The 27,938-nt window shown below is 50.0% G+C and overlaps 1 protein-coding gene across 8 annotated transcripts in view; it reads left to right on the forward strand.

Moving 5' to 3' along the window:
* The window catches only part of SUGP2 (SURP and G-patch domain containing 2), a 36,088-nt gene extending 17,005 nt beyond the window's left edge, over nucleotides 1–19,083 (forward strand). For 5 of the 8 annotated variants that reach the window (XM_057708644.1, XM_057708643.1, XM_057708641.1 and 2 more), the window contains 7 exons: nucleotides 27–514; nucleotides 1,562–1,673; nucleotides 5,767–6,275; nucleotides 8,095–8,156; nucleotides 10,168–10,304; nucleotides 10,943–11,063; nucleotides 13,619–13,879. In XM_057708644.1, the coding sequence (XP_057564627.1) occupies nucleotides 27–514; nucleotides 1,562–1,673; nucleotides 5,767–6,275; nucleotides 8,095–8,156; nucleotides 10,168–10,304; nucleotides 10,943–11,063 (1,429 nt within the window). In that variant the 3' untranslated portion in view covers nucleotides 13,619–13,879. Of the gene's footprint in view, nucleotides 1–26; nucleotides 515–1,561; nucleotides 1,674–2,144; nucleotides 2,390–5,766; nucleotides 6,276–8,094; nucleotides 8,157–10,167; nucleotides 10,305–10,942; nucleotides 11,064–11,609; nucleotides 11,704–13,618; nucleotides 13,880–18,442 lie in introns of those variants that run through there. The other 3 variants (XR_009049159.1, XM_057708642.1, XM_057708647.1) reach the window with 3 other exon arrangements.
* Nucleotides 19,084–27,938: the final 8,855 nt, after the last annotated feature.

A 27,938-nucleotide genomic window follows, 5' to 3' on the forward strand; every position in this document is an offset into this window, starting at 1 on the left:
CCTGCTGTTTCTGTTTTGTTATATAGGTTTTTGTCTGATGACAGTAGTCTGGAGTATAAATATTATAAGCTGAAGCTGGCAGAAATGCAGCGGATGAGCCAGACCTTACCAGGAGCGGATCAGAAGCCGATGGCGGCCGAGTGTGCAGTCCGGGCCATGCTCTATGCCCGGGCAGTCCGGAGCCTCAAGAAGAGGCTCCTACCAGGGCGGCGGCGGGGGCTGCTTCGAGCTCAAGGACTCCGGGGCTGGAAAGTGAGGAGAGCAACCACCGGGACCCAGACCCTCCTCTCCTCAGGCACCAGGCTGAAACACCATGGCCGGCAGGCTCCAGGCTCCTTGCAGGGAAAGCCGCCCCAACCAGACGGAAATGATGCTGCCAAGGACTGCCCACCAGACCCAGCCGGACCCTCTCTTCGGGACCCCAGCCCAGAAGTCTCAGGCCCATCCCCCAAGCCAGCAGGAGTGAATGTCTCCGAAGCCCCTCAGACCTCTTCTCCCTGCCCGTCTACTGATGGTGAGTGCTCACTCCTGTCCCCCTCCTCTGGGCCCCAGCCCCAATGCTGATCGATCTCCAGGGGTCTCTGCAGAGACAGGTGGCTTTGGTGGGATGGGCTAGGCTCGGCCAGGCAGCAGGCAGCAGCAAAAGGGACCTAGCCAGGGTGGCGCATGCAGAGGCACTCTTTCTCCTCTTGCTTCCTCAAGGGGCTGGCCATAGAGTCCTGCTGCACCCTTCCTCTTGTCCTGAGTGTGGAGCTGACACGAGGTGCTGCCTGGTGACTCTGTGCTTCCCTGCAAGGTCCTCCTGCTGGCCAGCAGGGTGTGCCATGTGCCTGTGCTTGAGGCTTTGAGCTCCTCCTTGATCCATTTCTCTCTTTCTTGCGCCTTGTACATTCCATACGGCTGCCCTTGTTCTCATTCTGCTTCTTCTTCCCCGCTAAGTTCTCTGTGTCTCCTTCCTTAGAGTTAGTTGACCTGCGGTTTCTTTTGTTTCTCCCAGCCATTACCTTCTCCTTCTGCAACAGGCCTGCCCTCTGGCCAGTCTTCCCACTCAGCACTAGGTGGGAATGTAGAGGGAAAAAATGTACACAACTGCTGCATTTCCCTAGCTATTGCTATGTAACAAGCCAATCCAAACTGTGGCTTCAGATAGGAGGCATTCAGTGTTGCTTCACGTCAGCTGGGCTGGGCCCGCAAACTGTCTTTAGGCAGCAGCCAGTTGGCTGAGGTGATGGGGGTAGTGGGCTATATGCCTGTCACCCCCCAGCAGTTCACCTGATGGTTGGGTTTGGGCATCCAGGAGAGGCAGGGGAGGTGCTTGAGCCCTCTCAGGCCCGGGCTCCACATTTCTGTCACATTCTCAGCCCGCAACAGTCCCAGGGCCAGCCCCAATTCAAGGGGAGAAAAGAGAGTCCACCTCTACTGGATGGAGCTGCCAAGTCACATGGCAAAGGGCAAGGCTACAGTGAGGGGCCGTCTTTGTGATCAGTTTCCACAACCCCATGATGGTCACGTGGGAATAAGCAGTTCAGAACCAATACATGACAGTTGCTTTATTTTGTAGTTGATATGAAGACAATGGAGACTGCAGAGAAACTGGCCAAATTCGTTGCTCAGGTGGGACCAGAGATTGAACAATTCAGCATAGAAAACAGCATTGACAACCCCGACCTTTGGTATGTACCCATCACCCCCCACCCCGAGTGTGTTCACCCAATGAGTGTTCTGAGAGCCTGCATGGGGTTGCCCCCGGATAAATCATGACTTCACTTCCACTGAGCTCAGGGCTTTTAGGGAGAAGCATCTCTTTTGGGTTGTTGGGGACCTGCCCTCGTCTGGGGCATCAGGAAGAGCCTCCTCCACAGGGAGGTTTAAGCTGGATCCAAAGGCTCAGTGGGTGTTGGCCAGGGGGAGGGGGAGAGAATGCCCCGGCAGAGGGACTGACTTACAAGTTCCCAGCAGAGGCAGAGAGGAGTGTGTGTCCTCACCTGTGAGTCTGAGGAGGAAGAGGGCACTGTCCCTGGTCGTGCTGCTGTGCTGTGCAGGACGAGAATATGCTGCTCACGTAGCATGATGGTGGGTTTTGGTCCACGTGTGAGCAACAAGCACTTCCACTCAGTGGTGGTTTGGCACCCTTCTGCCGGAAGGGGGTGCCATTATCCTCTCCATTCTTCAGATGGCGTAACCATTCAACACCGCACAGCCCAGAGCCCCCAGAACCAGAGCCCCGCTCTGCCTGTGGGGTGCGGGTTCTTCTTCAGGGAGAGGCTGCCTTTCTGGGACCCAGTAGCGACTAAGCGCACTCTTCTAGCTTGTTTGGAACCTTGAATGGGTCCTGCACTGGGGGTGACTCCTGCTTCCTGAAAGTCCCAGACCAGCCACATGAGCACTGACAGCCTTGCAGGTACTCAGCCTAGTTCTGCTTTTTACAGGCTTGGGAGCTTCTGGGCCTTACAGATCTCAGAGTTTGGCTGCCACTGCATGTAGGACCTTACACTGGCAGGGCCAGGCAAAGGGGACAACTCAGTGAAGGGCAGCAGGAACATGTTATCAGTTTTCTTTTTTCCCCAATGAGAACTACGGTTTGAAAGAGAACTCTGCGTTATCCTGCACACTTGGCACTGGCAGGGTTTGGCGTTATTCCTCACCTTCTGTGACAGCCTTTCCTGAGCAATGTTCCTCAGAAGGTGCTGTCCCCTTCTTCCCCCACAGAGAGAGCCCAGGAAACCACAGCAGCATCAGGTGGGGTGATTCAGCCCCTCCCCCAGTGCTCGTAGAATAGTTTAAAAATGACTGCACCCAACAGCACACGTATTTAGTAAAGGCCAAGATGACTGTGTTTCTTTCCCTTAGAAAAATTATACTTCTCATGTGCTCAGTAGGTGCTTGAATTTATTCATTTTGTGTTTGTGGTTATGTCATCAGTTTGACACACAGTCAAGTTCCTTTGTTTCTGCTGAGGTTCCGTTTGGGGGCTTTTTTCCTTATCCCTTTTAATTTAATTTTTAAAATACAGCATTTGTATGGCTCTAAAGTAAAAATTACGAAAGGTAAGCTTAGGAAAGTCTCATTGCCCCCATCCATCAATAGGAAACTATTTGCATTCATTTCTAGTGTGTGTATGTGTGTGTTTCTCTTTTGGCTCTTACAGCTCAGGTAGCCTTCTATATATTATAGATTCTTTTGTACCTTGTTTTTTCCCTTCATAGCATATCCAGAAGTCCCACTCTGCCTGACACATCTATATCCGTATTCTCTTGTCTGTTGTGTCATCCTCCACATGCAGCCATCCTCCACATCTCACCCTGCTCCCAATGTGCTAGAGAGTTGTGCCTCAGCTTAATTAAGAATACAGTTAAAAACTTTACATTTCTTGGAGCATTTCTGGAATCCAGTAGTGACTAAGCACACACTTGTAGTTTGGCCTTACGCACAATCTCTTTGTGGTGAGAATTTTGGGGTATCTTCCAGAAGGGGGGTTGTTGAATCAAAATTCAATGCAAACTAAGTTTTGTTAGTGCAAATTCCCCTCCCTGAGGGCCACTCTCCTAGGAGTGTCATGAGTGCCTGTCCCTACCCCCACCTTTTGGCATGCCTTTGAGCCAATGGGATTGGTGAGAAATTTCTAATTTTTTCAGTGAAGTTTTAGTTTGCATTTTTCTTATGAATGAAATTGAACCTCTTTTCATAAACTTGAGTCCTTTGAATATCTTTCTATAAACTGGTTCATATCATTTGCCCTCTTTTAAAAAAAAGTTTTGTTGAGGTGTAACTGACGTGCCATAAACTGCACACGTTTATCTAATAAGTTTTAATGCATGTTTGCGCCCATCACCACCATCAAGATGATGAACACATCCATGACTAAAAGTTTCCTTGTGCCCTTTGTCATCCCAGCCTGTAGGCAGCTGCTGATCAGGGCTCTCTCACTGTAAATAGTTTGCATTTTCTATAATTTTGTGTAAATGCCGTTCTTTTGTCTGGCTTCTTACTCCACATAATTATTTGGATTCATCCATGTTGTGTGTATCCGTAGTTCATTCCTTTATTACTGCCAAGTATATTGCATTGTATGGCTGGACCACAGTTATTTACCTGTTCAGCTGCTGATGGTATTGAGATGTCTCCAGTCTGGGACGATTTCAGGTAGACATTCTGTGAGCAATCGTGTACCAGGTCTGCTTTTCTTTCTCTCCGGGAAAACACTGAGGTAGAGAAAGACTGGCTCACATGGTGGGTCCATGTTTAACTTTTGAAGAAACTGCCAAACTGTCTTTCTGTCTTTCAAATTTTTGCATTTCCAGCAGCTTGGATAAGAGTTCTAGTTGCTCCCCATCCTCACCAGCACTGAGCTGTAGTTAGAAAGAATCTCCCTACACTCACATTATAAAGATATTTATGTATTTTCTTCTTCAACTTGTATGGCTTGGTTTTTACATTTAGATTTCTGATCAGTGTGGGGTTTTTCAGGAGCAGAGAGTAGAGCATAGATCCAATTTAAATATTTTTCTAAAAAGCTGCCCAGTTGTTCCAACACCATTCACTGAAAAGATTGTTCTTTTTCACAGTGATTTGAGAGGCCACCTTCATCAACTGCTGTGTCTCTGGCCTTTCTCTTGGTCTGTCTGTGCATAGACCAGTGCGATGCTGTTTTAACTAGAGAGGCTTCACATAGCTTGTAATATCTGGTGGAGCTGGGCCCCTTGTTGGTCTTGTTCAGGGGTTTCGTAGATAGTCTTGCATACTTATGTTTTTAATATGAACTTAAGGAATCATGTTCAGATCCAGAAAAAAATGATGCTTTGCTTTTGTACATTAATATTTAGTTAGGGGAAAATTGACTTCATTTTGAGCCTGAGTTGTCCAAGAACAAGGGCTGTCTTTCCTTTGGCCCAAGTATGTATTGTGTGTTTTCGGTTTCTCACACCAGCTACAACTCCAAGCTGTGGCTAGGGCCATTGGATTCCGAGGCACAGAGAGGCCTTGTTGCCACCACATTCATGCAGCTGTGCTGCAGGACATGAGGCAGGTGGTGACACACCTTTCTCCATCCATGGCTGGGGTGTGGGAGGAGCCAGAAAGTCACAGTGAGCACTCGCAGGCCCATACTGGCCGGTGATGTAATCAGAAAGAGATGAGGTAAGGCTCAGATTGGATCTCCTGGCTGTAGTGTTAGGGCTTATTCTAGCATGTTCCCTGGTCATCCCTGCATAGCTTGTTCCTCTAGTTCCCTCCCCGAGAAAGCAACTAGGCCTCTTATGTTCTGGCTCTTTCATTAAATTACTAATATTCCTCAGACTTTTTAAAAAATATTTATATTTATTTATTTATATTTGGTTGTTTCAGGTCTTCATTGCAGCTCATCGGCTCCTTAGTTGCGACACATGGGTTCCTTAGTTGTGGCTCACTGGCTCCTTAGTTGTAGCAGGTGGGCTCCTTTGTTGTGACACATGGGCTCCTTAGTTGCAGCATGCGAACTCATAGTTGCAGCATGCATGTGGGATCTAGTTCCCTGATCAGAGATCAAGCCCAGGCTCCCTGCATTGGGAGTGCAGAGTCTTAACCACTGCACCACCAGGGAAGTCCGAGCACTCCTCAAACTTTCTGTCTCATTGTAAAGCTGACCATCAACCACAGCTGGTGGGAGGAGATCATGTATTCACTTCTTTGTCCCACCCCCAGTTTTGTCAGGTCCATTTGGACAGTTTCAGAAAATAGGGATGTTTAGAGAACCCTGTGGTTAACCAATGTATTTCATCTTTATCCCAGGTTTCTACATGACCAAAACAGTTCAGCTTTCAAATTCTATCGAAAGAAAGTATTTGAACTGTGCCCATCGATTTGCTTTACGTCATCTCCACTGAACCTCCACGCCAGCGAGAGTGCTGATTCTCAGGAGAGCCCCCTGGAGCCCATGGAAGGGGAAGGAGAGTTTGAGGATGAGCCCTCTCAGCACGAGGCTGAGCTGGAGAGCCCAGAGGTGATGCCTGAGGAGGACGAGGACGAGGAGGAGGACGAAGAGGAGGAGGAGGAGGCCTCCACTCCTGGAGGGGCCTCCAGGCTGGCAGGAGGGTCCACCAAGTGTGAGGGCTCGGAGGGGAGCCCCCCTGCTGATGGCCTCCTGAGTGAGGTGGCCGAGGACAGCCCGGCTGGTGCGCCTGCCCTGTCACAGTCCTCCTCAGGGACCTGCTTTCCCCGGAAGAGGGTCAGCAGCAAGTCGTTGAAGGTCGGCATGATCCCGGCTCCCAAGAGGCTGTGTCTCATCCAGGAGCCCAAAGGTGAGTGCCTGGCTATCAGCACAGTGCCCCCAGCACAGTCTTCTGTTTAACACCTGAGGAGGTCATGCTGCTTGGTCTTAGGCCATGGAAAATTGTGGAGACGTTGCCTGGCTGTTTTGAAGAATTTACCCGGCCCTCAGCCCAATTCAGGTGCAAGATGACTAGCTGGCCTCTGTCCCCCTTTCTGCCTCTGATTACTCTGGCTAATCTGGACATTACCTTCCAGAATCCCCCCAGGGCCTACACAACATGGGGTTCTTTGGTCTTGTGTTTTTAACCCAAAATAGTCCTATTGGTTTTGCACACAGTCCAAAATGTTCATGAAAGTGACGTTCCCAGTTGGTCTAAAGTTGGCACTCTAAGGACATGCTGCGTTTGGCTTCTAGCGCCCCACTTGCTGCTTGTTATTTTCTGTTACTGTTCAGCTTCCAACAGAGAAGTCCTGGCTGTGGAAGGAACAGGTCTGGGTCATCTTGGCTATTTCCTGCCTGTGGTCTGGAGGGGTGTCCAGCTTCCTCAGCCCCCTCCGACGGCCCCAGAGTAATGATACCTCCTTAGTGACGATGAGGCAGGAGGACACGAGGTGGGACCAATCTTGGGCAGTGGTTAGTGGGAGCTGTGCAGCCCATGCTCTGCCAGCCTTGGCCGTGGAAGGCCGTCTCCTGCTTACCTGTGGGGAGGGTCAAAGTTCCTGAGGTACAATTTACCAGTAATAAAGGTGCACCCTTTTCAAGTGGACAGTTCATGGAGTTTTGGCAAAGGCGTATAGGCATGAGCCCCTGGGTACGGCCAAACTAGAGCTTGTCCCAGAAATGTCTCTGTGGTCTCCTCCCCAACCTGGCCCTGGCAACCACTGACCATTTTCTGGCCTTGTGGTTTTGCCTTTTCTAGACTGTCAGTAGATGAATCACATCATGGGCCGTCTTTTGTTGGACTGCTCACTGCCCGTGCAGGTCTCCACCCAGCCAGGCCTATGTGGGGCCGATGCTTCGATGCCTGCATGGGAGGTGGTTTTGGTGAACAGTGCTCCATCGTGTGTGGAGAACCTGTGTGTTCTACGTTATTGAGACCGTCATATTTTTACCCAACAGTGTCAGTATAGTTCCTCCTGCTAATGGAACAGTTCTCATGGTTTGTGTTTGGAAGCCTTGGTGTCGCATTGGATTGCTAACTGTTCTACTAAACTCTTATGTCCTTCAGAACTTCTCAGAGGGTGGTAGCACATCAGAATGCTTGTTAAGATGGCCTTCACGGGGAGAGAGTGGAGTTCCTTCCATTTTAGAAGTTCTCAGTTATTGGATAGGGTGGTTGATGAGATAGTACCAGACCTGCTGATTTTTCTTTTATCAAATACAATAATAACAACAACAACAGCAATGTGATGTAGTGCTCTGTATGCGAAGCATGGTTGTCTTTACCAGAAATTTCTGTGCGGATTTTAGTTCCTTATGGCACTGTCACAGAGACACGAGGAGGGCACAGTGTTGCACATAGCTCATTGTGGAAGCACAGTGTGTTCCTGCGGTCATGGAAAACGAGCCACGTGTCAGGTCCTTCATCATAAACATGGGAGGCACGCTTAGGTAGACTCTGCCACAGCAAGGCAGACCTCAGTGGAGCCTCTGTGTTCTGCCTCTGCGCTCTGGGGGTCACAGGATTCCTGAGAGGAGCCGGGGCCGAACGGCTGGCCCAGTGGTGCGGCTCCCAGCCACCTTCTGTCGGCAGAGGGGCTATTAGCCAAGACTACAGCACCCTCATCTTCTCAGTAATTTGGGGGAAGCACGTATTTGTGTATATATACATTTCTTTTGTCTTCCAGTTCACGAACCGGTTCGAATTGCCTATGACAGGCCTCGGGGTCGTCCCGTGTCCAAGAAGAAGGTGAGCATGGCTGTGAGTCCTCATGTGTGACACAGTCAGAGTTTGCCAGAGTTCCAGAGGGCATTGGCTGTGACTAAGCTATACTCATACTTCAGGCCAGGTGTCAACATACAGAGGACAACACACCGCCTTTTCTCTTCCAGGACTTCTTAAAACTTTTGCATTGTCCCAAAGCACAGCAGGAAGTAATTAACGTATGTAATGGATGAGTGAGGCCTGATTTGTGCAGTGGATTGGAGAGATGAACAAGATAATGTCTCAGCCATTGAGAAGTTCAGATTTAGTAGAGTATAGTTGTGGTTAAAAGAGTGTGCTACTTTGCTAGTAATCCCGGCGTGCGTGCGTTCATTAATTGGTCAGCACCTCCTGTGCTCCCAGCCCCATCTGCGCCCCCTAGAGGCAGCAGTGACCGGGGCTGGCGGCAACAGAAATGTGCAGGACTGGAAATGGTGGGTGCTGTGGGTGCTGAGAAGCAGGTCAAAGGGAGATGAACAGTAAGGTGGGTTGGGGGTACCCTTTAACCAGGGAGGCCTAGGAGAAGCCCCAGATCAGTCACAGGTGCCTAGAGTGGAGTGATGGTGGTGGGGAGGTGAGGAAGTACAGGTGGCAAGCACCCAGGTCACATAGGGCTTGTAGACGGATGTCAGCACTGTGGCCTCTTCTCTAGGAGAGGTGTCTGGGAACCATGGTGGGGATTTGGGTGGAAGACATGGCCACTATGGCTGCTGTGTTGAGAGCAGCCTGTGGGGTGGGGGGCCAGGAGGGGTGAAGGTAGAGTTGGTGGGACTTGCTGATGGATTGGATGTGAAACAGATAAAACCAAGAGTCCAGGGTGACTCCAGGGTTTTCGGCCTGGACAGTTAAGAGAATGGAGCTACCACTGACTAAAATGGGGAGCCCTTGTGGGGGCAGGTCATTGGAAGGAGATCCGGGCACACTCCAGACAGCTGGGTTGACACATGTTGGGGCAGGTGAGGCTAGAGAAGGTCACCTGGGATACGTGGGGACATCACAGGTCCCTAGAGGTCAGGAGGTGAGTGGGGAACCAGGTGAGGTCTCTGCTAGTCTCAGGTGGTGAGGAACGCCCATGTGGTGGCTCAGACCTGTTCTGAATGCATTGTGTCAGTATCAACAGCCAGATGAATCGTCAGTGTGACCCCACTTAGAGCTGGGAGCAGGGACCTTCCTGTGCCCGAAGCTCGTGGTCTTAACAGTTGTGTTGGGTTTCAGGCTGAGCCAGTACCCAGATACCCATCTGGTGGCCTGGGTGAGGCACAGCCTGGTGAGAAGGCAGCTGTTTCAGGCTCAGCCTGGCCATCTAATCTTGGCATGTGAATCCCGAGGTTCTGTTTATACATCTGTAAAGTGGGACAGTTGCACCTACCCTGCAGTTAGGAGATACCTTGAGCTTTAAATGAAATGTATGTTAACCTGGTATGCAGCCAGCTGGTGTTCTGCAAACACGGGTTTCTCTTTGGGGTGATTGCAGGCAGGGAGGAGGTGTCCCCTGTAGCTGTCTGTGCACACCTCACCCTGGCCTGTGGTGCATGGCTTTGCTCCAGCCCCAGGAGACCAGGCAGGGTGATTCTTAGACACGGTTGAACACTCACAAAGATCTATCCAGCTGAGTGGACCCCTCAGGACCCCTCAGGTCCACTCTCTTTATCCAGGTCTCCACTCTGGGCTCTTCCTACTCACCCTTTGGTCCCAGGACCCACCATCCCCTCACAAAGTTTAATTCACAGTCTTAACATTGCAATAAGAGTGGTCACAGTGAAGTCTGAGAGGCTGGTCTGGCTCGGTTCTGTGGGGACAGCTCAAGCTGGTGACCTCCAACCTTTAGAGGTCTCAGTCCACCCAGGGAATGTTGCCAGGACCATGGCTTGATCTTGGGCATCTGGGGAGTCAGGGAGGGTGTTAGTACTGGACCATGTCCAAGTGCAACCCAGGGCAGACCCTTGCTCCAGGCACTTTGCTGCACCTCACGTACCGCACTCTTCTCTCTCCTCAGAAACCCAAGGACTTTGATTTCGCCCAGCAGAAACTGACCGACAAGAACCTGGGGTTCCAGATGCTACAAAAGATGGGCTGGAAGGAGGGCCATGGCCTGGGCTCCTGTGGGAAGGGCATCAGGGAGCCCGTCAGCGTGTACGCGGCAGGCGCTGGGGGCCAGGGGTGGGGATGGGCAGCCGTGCCTGGGGAGATGAAGCTTTCTATGGCTTTCTGGTCCTAAGTCCTTTGACCTGCAGCCTGATTCTTGGTTTCCCTCATGTTGAACATGGCTTATAGCAGATCATTTACATATGCAAGTGTTCACACAGCTCCTTGCTGCACTTGCATAGACTTGATCCCTGGCATTTGGCCACATCCATTATTATCATAAAAGCCGAGTGGTAATTCTGGGTAGTTACACTAAGAGCCACTTCCCTTTTCCGGGAACCTACATGCAGACCAGCCAGGGGAGAGCACGGCCTGGAGTTTATTAGGCCCCATTAACATCCAGCAAGCATTTCAGTTAAAACTGAGCTTAGCACCTGCTGGGGAGGCTTTCTGCCGTAATCAAGGGCTGGCTTCTGAGCACACTTCTCAGAAGGTTCGCACACCTGCACGGGTGAGTATCCCTTGTTCCCCACTGTGAATTGTGTCTTTATTTTCCCTTTTCCTTGCTGTCACTGTTGTGTGTCCCTCTTACCTCTGTCCCACTCTTGACGGCTCAGGCCATTTTCCATCTCCTGGTGGCCAAGCTCTGGGCTCAGGTGTGGCTAACTCTCCATTTCGCTCCTTAGGGGAACTGCCTCGGAAGGGGAGGGGTTGGGTGCCGACGGGCAGGAGCACAAAGAAGACACGTTTGATGTGTTCCGTCAGAGGATGATGCAGATGTACAGACACAAACGGGCCAACAAATAGGTATGTGTGTGAGCTGGTGCAGAGGGCGTTCTGCCTAAGCGGACGTTCTAGTTCCCAGAGAAGCTTCCTCCAGAAAAGTCAGTGTCCCCCACTCCTCAAACCCAAACATCAAAATATCACTCCCCTCAAAAAATCATAAAATTCTGTGAGGGAAATGAAAAGAGTGTTTGGTTGTGGATGTGTCCCACCTCTCACCTTCCAGGTTTGGCTGAAAGCGCGAGCCCCACGCTTGCCAAGCGCTGCTGCATGCAGCCCATGGTGGGGCCTCAACACTGGCCTCCCAGGTGTGACTGCATGTGGCCATCTTGTGGAAACAGGCCACCACGGGAGTGGCCTTGTGTCCTGGCAATGTAAGGGTGACCTGGAAGCTGACGCCGCAGGGGACGCCACTATGCCTCATCCCTTTCTGAGGGTCTCCAGATCCTTTTCTTTCTGAAGGTCCTTTGGCCTTATAAATATCCTTCTCTTTTTCCTCTCCTTTTAGTTGTCCTCCCCACCCATAATTTCCAACTCAGTTTTGAACAAAATCGTTCTCTCCCTGAATAGATGAAAACCATTGGTGAGACAGATAAGGCTTGAAGCAGCAATTACTCTTAAAACGCCACCTCTGCCCCGGATCTGCCCTGGAACCAGTGCCCAAGTAGGTTTGGTGTGCACACGAAGAGCAAAGGTCTCTGCAACTTCTGGTGCGGAGGTTCCACCCGCTGGCTTTTCTTTTTTTTAAAAGGAGGACGCACCATTTCCAATCTGCTTTTGCCTTTCCCCCCTCTTCCAAATGCTTTTGGCAGCAAGTCTTCTCCGAGTCTCCCCTGGTTCCTCTCAGAAGGCGGGGCTGCCCTTGAAAGTACCAGCGCCCGTTAAGTGCTCAGGAACCAGCTCCTGTCGGTTTTCCTGTCCCAGGGCACATTGCTCTTTAAGTCATCTGTTGGCAAACTTGATATCGAAAGTCACAGATCGTATCTTCACAAATTGAAATAGGGAATATAAATCAGTATTAATGAGGTCTGTGCTCTGGTACCACGGCCTGTCGGTCAGAGTGCTGAAGCTCTTTAAACAAGTGGAGGTACTGGATTCCATGAACGTGTTATTTATGGAGTCTCATCTCTTAAATGCATCCCAAGAGACTTAAAGAAATTTCAGCAATGTATTCAGCAGCTATATTCAGTGGGGAGTAATCATTACACGGATGAAACTTTCCCCAAATTTACGTCTCTTTAGAATCCACAAAGCAGACTGGAGTTTTTTTTTTTTTTTTAACCACATATGGAGTCTCTCCTACAAAGGGGTGGGAGGTGTAGACTCCAAGACTCTTCATTTTTTGCATGTGTGGCAGTGTATAGAATTGTTTTGTTAGGGCCTTTGTACAGAGCAGAAAAGATCCTCTTGGGGTGGGCTCTGCAGCTGTTTGCTATTTCAAGGCGTATGATTGCCGCCCCTTCCAGCTTTTTGCACTCTGCCTCTTGCAGCTACATGTGAAATTCTCAGGCTGTGGGAATCTCTCATCCCTTCCTCATAAAGCAGCAGTGTTGAAGTTTTAAATATGTGCTAAATTCTGGAAAACGGGATCCTGCTGATACTGTAAGCTTGGGGGACACAGCGGCGAGTTACCCTGTCAGCCACTTTTATTGGCTGTTATGAAATGCTTGCTTTCTCAAAGCCACAGACCTCCTGAGCTGTAGTCCCAGCTCCTCTGGATCTCTCTCGTCTGTCTGGCCCTCACTCATCTGCACGGCGTCACGGGCCTGTGCCAGCGTCTCACGTGCCCACCTGATGCTGCCTTTCTTCATGTCACGGGTCCTCCCCAGGGCTCTGCTTGCTTCTGGTCACTTTTGTTGCTTTGGCAACTGGCAGATCTTTATGGCCACAGACATGCTGGAGGTTCTTCAGCAGAGTTGAAATAGCCTGCAGGGGTGGTATGGCTTGGGGGAACCACAGTTGTGGGGGTTCACCTCGTCTAATCTTTCCAGCAGCCTTCCATGTTGGCTGTGGGTCAGGCAAAATGATAGAACTCAGAACAGGGCCTGAGTCCCCCATGGGCTTTCGTGAAGCACCCATTGGCCCTGAGCGTGCACCCCCAGCATGGGTTCCGGCTCTTTTCAAGCATAGCTCTGACCATCATATTGACTTTCTCCTAGTATGCTCATTCTTGGCTTTCTCTGCTTTTATTTATAAGTAAAATACTTTAGGAGTTCCCAGGGTTTGAGCCCTGTTCCCACAGCCTCCTGCCACTCCTCCTCCTGGGGGTGTCCTGCTTTGAGCTGACACTGAGCCTTTGGCAAACATCAAAGGGAACACGTACTTCTTGAGCCTGCAAAGTCCCAGGTGACGCTTCTGTGGAGTTGGCATTGAGGCAGTGAAGGCGTCGCGTGGGCCAGGGAGGAGCATGGTGATGCGTCCCTGTGCCAGCGGTTAGCCAAGGATGAGCGCGCTGGCCCTCTGTGCCCGCCCTGGCGCTCTCCGGCAGCGGCCACTCTGCAGGGAGCATGCGTGCGAGCAAGCGCGTTGTGCAGTTGCATAGCCTTGTTAAAGTCACAGTGTCTTTTCTGTCATTCTAGTTCCAGGGTCTCTTCCACGAGGACGACAGGCATCCGGAAAGTGCTATCTCGCCACTTTGGGTGCTTACTGTCTCTGCCTTGTTTCCATCACTGGAAATCATATAGAGAATTTTAGCATTTTTGGTCCTTGGTAAAACCTAGAAGACGTTTGTGATGTTACAGAATGGAAGTTTTGGGTTTTTTTCTTTTTTTTTTTTAATCTAAGAAGTTGTGGATGTTGTTCATCATTTAGCAGTTGAAATAAATGTAGAGGAAACGCAATTTTCCATGGTCTCCATTGATGTGTTTTTAAATCAGACTGGTCGGGGAACACGTGATAGGTGTTGTAGGGCCTACATGGAAGCAGAGCATAAGCCCTGCTGCCTCCCAGGTGTGCTCTCTGCCTGCAGGGGCCTCTGACTGGCTTGCTGCAGCTGGGGGGCCTGGGAAGCCACCGGGAAAGCCTAGAGGGCGCCAGAGAGCAGGTAGTGATCAGGGCCAAGCATAGTGGGTGGGTCCACCCTGTTTTCTGTGGAGAGGGAGGTTTATCGCTGGGTACAGAAATCTGCCTTTGAGAGGGGGTCGGGACATGGGAGCTTTACCTGAGTTGCCTACAATTCACCTGCCCACCTCAAGGGTCGGGGTTCCAGCTGCCAGAGTTAGACCAAGGCCCATCTGGGCTTCCCCCTGACTTCGGAGCTGGCCATGGGATGTCTTTAGAGCTTCTTGCTGTTCCCACATGCTTCCCGGCCTGTGTCTGATCCCTCCATCAGCAGCCCCTTGGCCCTTCTGGTGAGGAGGGAGGGTAAAGCGCACATAGATGGGCAAGCCTGGCACCCACAGGACCTGCAGGGACCTCCACCTGAGCACAGCGTATTGGGCAGGAGCCTGGGCTATGGTTGTGCCCAGGGTAGCAGGAAGCCCAGGACGGGCTTGGGGGTGTTTGTCAGCAAGTTAGAGGGGGTTGGAGACAGGGCCCCTTAGGAAGCTGGTGTGGGACCCCTGAACCTCTCCGCTCGCTGTGTCCCAGAGGACACTCAGGAGTGACGGGGACCCATGTGATCATGATGGGTGCTCTTGTCAGCCAAGAACCTCCTGCGCGTTTGCTATCGTCTTCACCAGAGCCCTGGAGGTGGGTGTCTGACCGTGGGCTTTAGTGTCACTCCCTGAGAAAGTTGCTCAGAATCTACAGGACCCCACCCATTCTCCTTCTCCCTCTTGGGAGACCCCCTTCCCAGCTCCTCTTTACCACTGCGCAGGGCTGGGGAAGATCACTTAGACAAAGGCACACAGAATGGGTTCTCCAGCCCAGGACATCGTTCAGGCTTTGTCCTCCAGCAGGTCTTGCCACCTCAGGCCTCAGTTTCCCCTCTGAGATCTGGGAAGGATTATTTTTCAGTTTGGAAGGTAAAATTTCCTCTGCTACCTTAGGGCTAATTGGAACCTGGTGGTCCAGTGGTTAAGACTCCACACTCCCAATGCAGGGGGCCTGGGTTTGATCCCTGGTCAGGGAACTAGAACCCACATGCTGCAGCCTAGGTCCTGCATGCTGCAACCAAGACCTGGCACAGTGAAATAAATAAACATTAAAAAATAAAAGTTCCCCACCCATAGCCATATGGGTTGATGTGAAACTTTGGCCTTGACACTGTACAACACCTTTGTGAGTAAAGCACTAGATATGGCATTTCTGGGGTCCTCCCTGGGGTTGCCTCACCTCACTGCCTCCCTCCACAGTGTTCCTGTATTATCCAACTTTGGGGGCAACCCTGGGGGTGCCCCTGTTTCCCCAGCCATACCTGCCTCATCAAGGCATAGTGGGGCTGTGGACCCCGGGAAAAGTGCTCCATTGCAAACCAGAGCCTGCAGCCCTCACCCCTCCGGACCATGTGCTTGCACTGTATTCAGGATACAGGTCCAGCTGCCACCCCTCTCTGCATCCCCAGATCCCTCTAACCCCGTCACCCCCTCCTTCCAACTTTGACCATTCTGGGGGCCATTGGCCTGGGCAGGGGACCCTGCCTCTCCAGGCCTTGACTTCCCCTTCTATCCAATCACTGGCCAACACCCACCCAAGGGGCATTGCGAGGGCTGGAAATGTGCCAGCTGGGAGTGGGGTGGAGTGGAAGGGGAGCCTGCCGCAGCAGGTGGTGGGACAATGGGCCTCGGTTTCCTCCAGTGAAATGGTACAGCCGATTTGCAGGGTCATCCAGGACCACTCCTGAGAGGGTTTAGAGGCACTGGTTTTGTTACTGATCCTTCCACATCCCATCCTCTTGGGCCTCAGTTTCCCCACCTGTGAAGTAGGCATTGTCTGTGAGGATCCCCAACCCCTTCACAGTGTGCCCCCCTCGCCCCTTCTTGGCCAGCCCCAGCGTGGGGCCACACCCCCAAACTGTCCCCCTTCCACTGAAGAGGGGCTGAGGCCTAGAGTCCAGCCCCTAGGAGAGGGGTAAGTTGCCAAACTCCCTTGTGGGGGCTTCCCTGGTGATTCAGTGGGTAAGGCTCCGTGCTCCCAATGTAGGGGGCCCAGGTTTGATCCCTGGTCAGGGAACTAGATCCTGAATGCTGCAACTAAGAGTTCATATGCCGCAACTAGGAAGCCTGCATGCCGCAACTAAAGATCCTGTGTGCCTCCTGGCACAGCCAAAATAAATAAATAAATAAATAATTTTTAAAAATAATAAATATTTTTAAAAAAACCTCCCATGTGTTTGGGGCATGGGGTTGGTCAGAAGGGAGGAGGAGGGGTGACAGTTATTGCTGGGGCTGGAGCCGAACTCCTGCCCGGCTACGCAACTCTGCCAGCTGTCCTGTCCTTTTGTACAGATGGGGAAGCTGAGGCCCAGAAAGGGGAAAAGCCTGGTCCCAGGCTGCACAATGAGTTCTTCAAATTCTTAGCACCTGCTCAAGCCTCAGTTTCCCCATCTGGGTAGGGCTGGCTCTGTGCTGCACCAAACTTTTGAGCCAGATGTTGGAGCTTACAGTTGAGCCCCAGGGTCAAGTATTGGATCCTACTCCTGGATGTCAAGTGTTAGGGAGACTCCTAAGCAGCCCAACTGGGCCAGCAGTGGGGGTGACTCTTCACCCTGCCCTCAGGCTCCACTATGCCTGCGGGACCACCATTCAACCTTCAACCTCCCAAGCCTCTTCCTCCAGGCAGCCCGCCCTGCTCTCCCTGACAGAGGCCCTGGCTGCCCCTCTGGCTTCCCCAGGTCTGTCCCTCACACCCCTGGCCTGGGGTGTCCAAGTCCGGCCCTGTCTCAGCCTGGCTAAGGGCTCCTTCACCTGGGCCTTCTTGTCTTTAAACCCCAGCATTGAATGAGTGTTTCACAAAAGGACAATGAACAAGTGTACTTTGTACAGTGTCCGAAAGAGACCTGCTTTGGGGTGGGACAGGCAGACCCAAGTCAAGTCCTAGACCAGGGGCATGACAGTGGGTGACCTTGAGCAAGCCCCATGACCTGTGGGACTCCATCTCCTTCGTCCATAACCTCAGATGATGAAGTGTGAGCTCAGGGAGTCCAAAATGTACCATTAATTGAAAAGCCACTTTTCTTTAGTATTTACGTCACCCTTTTTTTGTTTTGTTTGTTTTAATTTTTGGCTGCTCTGCATGGCTTGTGGTACCTTAGTTCCCCGACCAGAGATTGAACCCAGGCCCACGGCAGTGAAAGTGCCCAATCCCAACCACTGGACCCTCAGGGAATTCCCATACTTCGCCTTTTTAATACACTGTATCGGACTATATGGAAATAGAGATACAAACTCAAAATATATACCTGCAATGTCAGGCAAATTTTGGAAAATCCCACACCCACCTATCAACAGGGGTTCCTTGGGAAGCGGGCTGAGCTGCAGCTGGAATTTTCCCTGTTTACCTCATACATTTTTGTGTGGTTTGAAATCTTTGCTTGCGTGATTTTAGCGTGACAAAAATTGATCGTCTACGAAAACATGGATGATAAACTGAGCCTTGGGTTCACTTTGAGAATCAAAGGAGATCACAGGTATCAGCTTCACACCCTGTAGCTCAGACTGTATACTGTGACAAATCTTCTGATAGACAGTGGTCTCTCTAGACTCTAATCTTCACATCCAGAAGAAGCTGACCCATTTCCCAGTGGAGAAACTGAGGACTGGAAGTCTGACTCCAGAGACCCACTAAATGCCAGGATTTCCAGTTGGTCTCATCTGGTTTTGTTTTGTTTTGTTTTATAAATTTAATATTTATTTATTGTCTTTGTTGGATCTTCATTGCCGCACACGGGCTTTCTCTAGTTGCGGTGAGCGGGGGCTACTCTTCATTGCAGTGCGCAGACTTCTCATTGTGGTGGCTTCTCTTGTTGCAGAGCACAGGCTCTAGGCAAGCAGTCTTCAGTAGTTGCGGCACAGGGGCTCAGTAGTTGTGGCACACAGGCTTAGTTGCTCCATGGCACATGGTATCTTCCTGGGGCAAGGATCGAACCCGTGTCCCCTGCATTGGCAGATGGATTCGTAACCACTGCGCCACCTAGGAAGTCCCTCTCATCTGCTTTTGAAGCTCCCCATATACACATACGTGTGCATGTACATGCATGCATACACACGTACAAAGACACACGTGTGCATGTGCAAGCTCAAAGACACGTGTATATGTACAGACACAGGTGCATGCACGCACATGCGCACACACACATGCATATGCACCATTCCTGTTTCCCACCAAGACCATGCTCACTGCCCTGAGAACTTTGACACTCAGGAATTGCAGCTCCACAGTGAATCTGACACCAGCTGCTTCCTTCAGGACCCCAGGAGGGGGACCTCACGAGCCAAACTTTTCTTTGCTTGATTTTTCTCCAGAAATTCCTCTGTTTGGACTCGTGGGAGCGCCACCTCCCAGTTCCTGGAATTCCCAGTCCAGGTGTGAGATTTGAGGTTTCAGCTTCAAGATTTCGGTGTCCACATCTTGATGACTTGATTTTGCCCAGAGGCAGCTCAGAGCAAAGCAGAACTTGAGGGTTTGAATCCTCAGTCCTTATGTGTCCTCCCTGTGCTGTGTGACCTGGGGGAGTGATCCACCTCTCTGAGCCTTATTTTCCTCATTTATGAACTGGGAGAACGGTAGTATTTAACGCCAGGCTTCTGAGAATCAGCACCAGCATGCTTCGTCGCTCACAAATGTTCTCTGTACTGTTTCCATTGTTCTGTGACCCTGAGCCTGTCACTGAGGCTTCCTGTCAGTCTGCTCCTCCTAAAAATAAAGTCCTGGGAACTTCCCTGGTGGTGCAGTGGTTAAGAGTCTGCCTGCCAATGTAGGGGACACAGGTTCGATCCCTGGTCCGGGAAGATCCCACATGCCACGGAGCAACTAAGCCAGTTTGCCACAACTACTGAGCCTGCATGCCACAACTACTGAAGCCCACGTACCTAGAGCCTGTGCTTTGCAACAAGAGAAGCCCCTGCTCGCCGCAACTAGAGAAAGCCCGTGTGCAGCAACAAAGACCCAATGCAGTCCCAAAATAATAAATTTCTTTTTTAAAAAAATAAAAAAGCAAAGTCCCAAGTTCCCAAGTCCCAAGTTCGTGATGTGATGAAAGGGCCACAATGAGTGATCTTAGAAAATTCACTTCACCCCTTGGAACCTCAGTTCCCTCATTTGCAGAATAAGGATATTATCCCCGTACTGGAGCATCAGCTGAGAAGTGTGTATAAGCAAGGGATTTGGAAGAAAGCAATGCAGGCAGCCAATAAGTACCTGAGAAGAGGGGTCTTTGCTGACCACACGCCCAGACAAATGTTAGAATTACTAATGCCCAGTGGTTGCCTGCGTTGGCAGGGACAGCACCTCCCTCTTCACTGGCTTCCATGAGGACCGCCCCAATTTTTTTGTTTCTTATTGATGTTAAATTCACATAACATAAACTTCACCATTTTAAAATGAACAATTCAGTAACAATATATTCATGGCATTGTGCAAGGACCATCTCTATCTAGTTCCAGAACATTTCCATCACCCCAAAAGGAAACCCCATGCCCAGTAGCAGTCACTCCCCAGTCCCCTCTCCCCCAGCCCCTAATAATCTCTATCTACTCTGCTTTCTGTCTCTATGGATTTGCCTGTTCTGGACATTTCATAGAAATTGATCACATGCGATGTGGCCTTTTGTGTCTGGTTTCTTTCACTCAGCATGATGTTTTCAGGGTTCACCCATATTGTAGCGTGTGTCAATGCTTCATTCCTTTTTATGACTGAGTAATGTTTCATTGCGTGGCTGGACCATATTTTGTTCATTCATCTGTCAATGGACATTTGGATCGTTTCCGCCTTTTGGCGATTGTGAATAGTGCTGCTCGAAACGTGTATTAGTTTTGGTTTGAACACCTGTTTTCAATTCTTTGGGGTCTATACCTAAGAGTGGAGTAACGGGATCCTATAGCAACTCTACATTTAATCTTTTGAGGAACTGCCAAGCGGTTTTCCACAGGGTTGCCCCATACTCCAGCCTTTTTTGCCAACTGACCTGGGCCAGTGTCTTTAAAAGCCATGATTCTCTCCCTCATGGAGCAAATCCACTGAGGTCAACCCAAGGCATGACTCTATGTCCACAGATGTGAGGCGGAAGCCTGGGAACAAAGCAAATAGAGGAAGGAAGGGAGACATTAAGGGGTCTTTGGATGTGAAATATGATGAAGTTTTTCACAAAGGAATTAGACCCCGGAGGACAAAATCCAAAGCACGATGTGATTTTTGCAGGATCCGGAAGGATAAAATTGCAAAGTGCAATGTGATTTTTTGTAGAAAATATATAAAATGTAGACAGATCCCCCCCACGTAAAGAGAGAGAAGGGTCTGTTCCAAACTGTCTGACTCACAGGGAAAGTGGTGGGGGCGGGGCAGAAGCTCTTCCCATCCCTTCCCCAGCCACGTGCCTGGGCACACCAAGAGTGCACGCCTATGCAGTTTGAAAAGAAAACCCATTGCAGAACATTCAAAGGAAGTGAAAATGACGAAGCATGTGCTGGCGGCAATTTGTTGGTCTTTGTTTCGGAGGCAGCTGTGGTCTTAGGAGAAAAAAGCACCAGATGTAAATCTAGACAGTCCCTTCCCATGTCAAATGGGTGATTAAACATCGCTTCCTCCAGGACCGCTGTTTGTAGGCTGCCATGAAAGTCCTTCCAGCATCTCCCTGACAATCTCTCGGTAGCCTCTGTCCATCTATCTGTTGGTTCACTCGCTCCCTCACTCATTCATTCGCTCACTCATTCATTCACTACACATTTGAGAAACACCTAACTGCTCCTGCCTGGTGGAACTTTCCATCCAAGATCTAAAACCACGGTGAAATTACAAACTGCAGTCAGTAATCTGAAGGAAACATCCAAGGTACAAAGAAAGGGCTGTACTGGAACCCGGTCTGGGAGGTAACATTTCACTGTAGACCTGAAGGGTGAATAAGAGCATGCCAGGCAGAGAGAATGGCATGTACAAAGGACCTGAGGTGCAAATGATCTCAGCTGTGGCAAGACGAGGGCAATGAAGAGAGGTGGGAGGGAGACAAAGGTGAGGGGTTTCTGAGGTGGCAGACAAGTATAGATTTTGTCCTAAGGCAATGGGGACTCCCAGGAGGCTTCAGAGCACAGGAGGGGCATAGCCCTATTTACGCTTTTTTAAAATTGTGGTAAAAGTTACGTAACACAGTTACCATTTCAAAGTGTTTAATTCCATGACATTTAGCACATTCACAATGTTGTACAACCATCAGCTCTATGTAGTTCCAGAACATTTTCATCATCCCAAGAGGAAACCCTGTCCCCGTTAGGGAATGCTCTCCATTCCCTGTCCTTCAGCCCCTGGCAACCACCAGTCTACTTTCTGTCTCTATGGAGTTTCCTCTTCTGGACATTTCGTATAAATGGGATCATGCAGCATGCGGACTTTTGCGTCTGACTTCTCCAATGTACACGTTTATTCATTTATTTTTTAAACCATTCCCTATTCTTTGTTTTTAAATATTTATTTATTTATTTTTGACTGCTTCGGGTCTTAGTTGCACTGCACGTGATCTTTGTTGCGGTGTACGGGCTTCTCTCTAGTTGTGGTGCAGGGGTTCTGTTGCCCCACAGCATGTGGGATACTAGTTCCTGGACCAGGGATCGAACCCACGTCCCCTGCATTGGAAGGTAGATTATTAACCGCTGGACCACCAAGGAAATCCCCTCTAATATATACTTTTAAAAGAGAAACTTGGACAGGAATAGAAATAGGCACTGCACTACTCCATCCACACCCCTCCATCCCTCTCCTTGTTTTTTTTTAATTTATTTTTTTTATTAATTTTATTTATTTATTTATTATTTTGGGGGGGTACACAAAGTTCAATCATCTGTTTCTCTCCTTGTTTAATAACAGGCATCTGTGTGATTGCCTGTGCTTGCCAGGGGCTCCCCTAGGCTGCTGGAGCACACTTTGCCTGCATGCCCTCCAGAAGGCCAGAAGTGCCTTAAGTTGACATCCCCCGGGGCAGCCCTGACCAATGACATGAGGCATTTCCAGATCTCCCAGCAGGATAGAGCTAAACCGTCCTCCAGGGACTCTGTCGGATGCATGCCCTTACTTGTTCTCCCCTCCCTCCACCTGCTCATATCTTCCCTTCCCTGTCCTTCTGGGATTTTCTTATAAAATCACTCACCTGCAAATCCTCCTCTCAGGCTCTCTCCAGGGCCAGTCACAGACGCAAGACACCAGAGCAGAGGGTGTTATGTCCTCCAGGCCAATGTGCAAACCACTCCTTCCCCGAAGTGGTCCAAGAGATAGAGAGCAAAAGACTCTATGTGCTGGGAAGTCCTTGGTTGTCCAGTGGTTAGAACTCTGTGCTTTCACTGCCAAGGGCACAAGTTCAATCCCTGGTCAGGGAACTAAGATCCCACAAGCCAAGCGGCGCAGCCAATGTTTGGCAAAACAACCACCAGGAAGGATTTTTCAAGCAGTTCCACTGATGTCTCACTGATGCCGCTGTTTCACTGAGGCTGTGTCAGAACAGCCTTCATCTCAGGCCGCTGCGTGAAACAGGGCTACAGACAACATGGCAGGCTCCACCCCAGCCCCGAGCCCCAGGTAAGTCACTTCCGGGGAATCCGGAGCCAGCCTGCCCTTTCTTTCTGGGAATGGCTCATCTCTCCCGTTGCCCACCCTGGAACCTCTAACTCCAAAGCCCAGCCTGAGATGTCCACTCCCTCCATCCTTCTGGCTTTTAGCATTCTTTGTGGATTGTCCCAGTGGGCAGAAATGGCCGGGCTCACCTGCAGCCCTCAAAAAAACCTTCCTGTATCTGAGACAGGAGGAGCCCAGGGTGAGCTGAGGTGTCCTAGATAACACCAGGCACGGCACAGGGCACTCACCATGCATGCCCCTTTCAATGTAGACAAGTACAACCTGTTTTACAGATGAGGAAACTGAAGCCCAGAGAAATTGTTTAACAACCCTTATCATATCACAAGTTTTTTTAAGATGTTATTTATTTATTTATTTTTGGTTGCGTTGGGTCTTCGTTGCTGCGCACAGGCTTTCTCTAGTTGTGGCGAGCAGGGGCTACTCTTTGTTGTGGTGAGCGGGCTTCTCATTGTGGTGGCTTCTCTTGTTGTGGAGCACTGGCTGTAGGTGCGTGGGCTCAGTAGTTGTGGCACAGCGGCTTAGTTTCTCCTCGGCATGCGGGATATTCCCTGACCAGGGATCGAACCTGTGTCCCCTGCATTGGCAGGTGGATTCTGAACCACTGTGCTACCAAGGAAATCCCATAGCACGATTAAGGGCTGTATCCATGAGAACTCTTTTGGCTGCATAAAGCCAGAAGGGAACTGATTGGTTAATAGGATTGAAAATGATAGCTTCAAGCTCAACTGAACCAAGGTGCTTAACTTCAACCTCACTTGGGCAATTCTTTCTCCATCTCTTGGCTCTGCTGTCCTTGTGTCAGCCGCATTTCCACTCAGGCAAGATCATGGCCAGCAACTCTGAGCTGACAATTACACACTTAAGCAACCTAAAAGAGCTCTGTTTTCTGATAGCTACAGTAGAAGCACTAGAATTGCATTTTATTGACCCAGCCCGGGGCATATGCTTCTCTCCAAACCAATCACAGTGGCTAAAGGGCCCAAATATACTGATTGTCAGGGTCTGGGAGACTCCACTGAGAGGGGAGGGGGTCAGCCCTATACGTGCCAACATGCTGTTCCCAGAAGGACCAGGAACATAGGCTGCAGGTGGGCAGAGCCAGCATTGAAACCCAAGCCTTCACCCAGAGCTGTAGCGATCTAGACCTCAGCTGCTTTTGACCAAGCACATCCGCCCCTTCAGATGCCTCCCACTCCAAAATCACCAACCATCAGACCTGGGGAGGATCCCTGGGGCCCCTCAAAACTGAATCCCAGTCTCTGCTCTCTCTCCTTTTCTGAGTTTCCTCCTCTGTAAAATGGGTCATAGGAAGGGAGCATATTGCATTCAGTGAACAATCAAAAGTCACCCTGGCTTTACAAAAAGTAAGATCCACATTAAGAGTGCAAGGGGGGCTTCCCTGGTGGTGCAGTGGTTAGGAATCCACCGGCCAATGTAGGGGACACGGGTTCGAACCCTGGTCAGGGAAGATCCCGCATGCTGAGGAGCAGTTAACCCTGTGCGTCACAACTACTGAGCCTGAGCTCTAGAGCCCACGAGCCACAACTACTGAGCCCATGTGCCACAACTACTGAGCCCATGTGCCACAACTACTGAAGGCTGCGCACCTAGAGCCCATGCTCCGCAACAAGAGAAGCCACGGCAATGAGAATCTCACAATGAAGAGTAGCCCCTACTTGCCGCAACTAGAGAAAGCAACAGACCCAATGCAGCCAAAATAAATAAAATAAAATAAAAATTTTTTTTTAAATTTAAAAAGAAAAGAGTGCAAGGAAAGGACTTTTCTGAGTGCTGCTGAGGCCCACCTTGGGAGAGGTGACAGGCTCAGGGGGTCAAGACTCAGCAGGGAGGGTGTCAGGTGGTTGGGAGCAGCTGGGGGCACAGCAGAGGCTCAGCATGTGGCTGCTAGCCCAGCCTTGGGAGGTCAGCCTCTGAAAACTGCATTCACCTTCCCCGGAAAATCACAATTCTCTTTCCCCTCAGCCCCTCCCCGGCCCCCTTCTGCGCCCTAGTTTGTTGTTTACTCATTCAGGGCCACGATTTATTTTTGGATGAGAATATCGGTCCTCCTCACTCTCGTGGCCACCCGCCAGAGCCACACTCTGGCCACACTAGGAGAAGGAAGGCCAGAGAGAACCCAGCCTAGCTGAGAGGGGGTGAGTCCTCAGGGGAGGGTCTTGGTCATACTCATGCCTGGCCCTTGATCTTTTGTTTATCCTCATCGACAGCAACTGCGGGCGGCTGAATTTTTGGATTTCTCCACACTCCTGATGAACGAAGAGACTACCATGCCAGTTTATAGCACTGTCTTTGCTGTGGACATAAACAGCGTCACACAGAAATTGACATGGGTGAGCCAGACATGGTTTGGGGTGGGTTGTAAAGTGTCCAAATACACACTCATTCAGTTCATGCAGACAAATAAGGATGTATTCATTTTCATTTTTAAAATTGTTTATTTTATCCTGCTTATTAGATTTTATAAAGTTGAATTCACCCTCAGTCTCCAACTTCAATTTGGCAAACTCCTATTCATCCCTCAAAACCCTACACATGGACTCCTTTCTCCATCCTTCACGTGTCCACACATGTACATCTTTCTCCTCTCTGTGCTATAAGAGAGGAATCCTTCGGTATTATGGTCATCTGTTTATGACTCTGTCTCCCACTCTGGGCTCTGTTCTAGCACCCAACTCAGTGCCTGGCATATAGTGGGTGCTCAGTAAATGTGGAGCTGTGGGGGAGCTTTTTATAATACAGCTTTATTGAGATATGATTCATATATCATGCAATTCACCCATTTAAAATATATAGTTGGGGACTTCCCTGGTGGCACAGCAGTTAAGAATCTGCCTGCCAATGCAGAGGACATGGGTTTGATCCCTGGTCCAGGAAGATCCCACATGCTGCAGCAACTAAGCCCTTGCACCTGCACTCTAGAGCCCACGAGCCACAACTACTGAGCCCAAGTGCCACAACTACTGAAGCCCGTGTGCCTAGAGCCCCATGCTCTGCAATGAGAAGCTACTGCAATGAGCCCACACACCACAATGAAGAGTGGCGCATACATGCTGCAACTAGAGAAAGCCCGCATGTAGCAACAAAGAGCCAATGCAGCCAAAAATAAATAAAAAATAAATCCTTAAAAAGAAGTTTATTAAAAAAATAAAAATAAAATATACAGTTCAATAGTTTTTAGGATATTCACGGATGTGTGTAGCCACCACCACGATCAATTTTAGAACTCTTTCACCACCCCCAAAATAAACCCTGTGCCCATTTCAGTCACTGCTACTCCCCCCTCCCCCAGCCCCTGGCAACCACTAATCTACTTTCTGTCTCTGTGGATTTGCCTGTTCTGGACATTTCATGTAAATAGGATCATATAAATGGAATTATACTACGTGTGGTCTTTTGAGTCTGGCATCTCTCACTAAGCATGTCTTCGAGGTTCACGCACATCGTAGCATGTATCAGTGCTTCATTCTTTTTGATGGCTGAATAATATTCCATTGCGCGGCTGGACCACATTTTGTTCATCCATTCTGCTGATGGACCCTTGAGTTGTTTCCACCTTTTGGCTACTGTGAATAGCGCTGCTGTGAACACGTACGTCCAAGTGTCTGTGTGGATGGATGTTTTCACTTCTCCTGGGCACGTCCTGATGACTGACAGTAAAAGTTTCATGGTTACACTGAACCCTGTTAAACTGCAAATAGTCACCTGGGTTGGATAAATGAACAATCCAACCCCACAGGCTTTGAAATCAGGAATGTGGGCTAGAATCTGCCCCCACTGGCTCATCTGTGAAGGGGAACACAGAGGCTCCTGGATTCCTCAGACTGCCTCATAGGGACCTCAGGGCCCTGTGAGTGGAAAATGCCCTTTCATTATCAGCTGTTATAATCACCTCCTCTCTCGTGGATCTTTCCAAAATGAAATTTTTGTTCTTTGAGGCCAACTGGTCCATCCTTCAGGGCTTTGGGGAAAAAAGACAGCCCAGATCTGTGATCAGGATCAGACCTTGGGGTTTTGGCAGTGGCTGGTCTCAAGGCACCCTGCCCTGGGTTTATTTTGGTTGAGGGTGGCAGGCAGGGTCAGCACGTTGGGGGTGGCCTGTGCCCAGGACTGTGAAACCTGAGGACTCAAATGCATGCCCTTGGCCTGCAGGTGTCTTGGTGCCATCCGAGGCCGAGGGCCTGACCTGTGTCCAGTTGGGAAAGGCTGAGATAGGCGGTTCTTGCCTCTAGATGCTCTCACTTTGTCAAGGAAATCCCGTCTCTAAAAAGCAAGCCCTGGGCTTCCCTGGTGGTCCAGTGGTTAAGACTCCATGCTTCCAATGCAGGGGCCATGGGTTCGATGCCTGGTTGGAAAACTAAGATCCTGCATGCTGCGCAGCCCCTCAAAATTTAAGAAAATAAATAAAAAGCAAGCCCTGCCTCCCCCCACTGCCAGGCCTCTGGGTCCCTGTATCTGTCAGGGCTTTCCAGAGAAACAGAATCAATATGGTATATGTATATTATACATATATGAAGATTTGTTTTAAGGAATTGTCTTAGGGTTTCTATGCTGCAGTCTTGAGGAGGATTCTTTTTTCCCAGGAGATTCAGTTTTTGTTCTTAAGGCCTCCAACTGATTAGATAAGGCCCACCCAGAGTCTCGAGGATAACTTCTGGAGATGTCAACTGATTGGAGATGTTAACCACATCTAGAAAATTCTCTCTCTCTCTCTCTCTTTCTTTCCTTCCCTTCTTTTTTTTTGGCTGCACAGCGCTGCATGTGGGATTTTAATTCCATGACCAGGGATTGAACCCACACGCACTGCATTGGAAGTGCAGAGTCTTAACCACTGGACTGCCAGGGAAGTCCCTAGAAAATACTTTCACACCACCATTTAGATTAAACCACTGAGCACTGTTGCCTGATGAAGTTGACATAAATTTAAACCATCAACATACTTCCGTATCCCCACCCCACCACAAACCATCCATGAGAATGCCACATCCTCTGAGAAGACTTCTGTGATGCTTCCCAGCCACCAAGGAGAGAACATGGAGGCATGGTGACTGGCTGCATCTGGATGGCGGGAGCCAGAAGGGAAGCAAGCAGGGCAGCCATGTGGGGTATCTATGGGAAGGCAGCGGCGATGTCGGCAAAGCTGAGAGCTCCAAGGCCAGCCAAGGA

Source organism: Hippopotamus amphibius, chromosome 15, assembly GCF_030028045.1.
Source record: "Hippopotamus amphibius kiboko isolate mHipAmp2 chromosome 15, mHipAmp2.hap2, whole genome shotgun sequence".
Lineage (NCBI taxonomy): Eukaryota > Metazoa > Chordata > Mammalia > Artiodactyla > Hippopotamidae > Hippopotamus > Hippopotamus amphibius.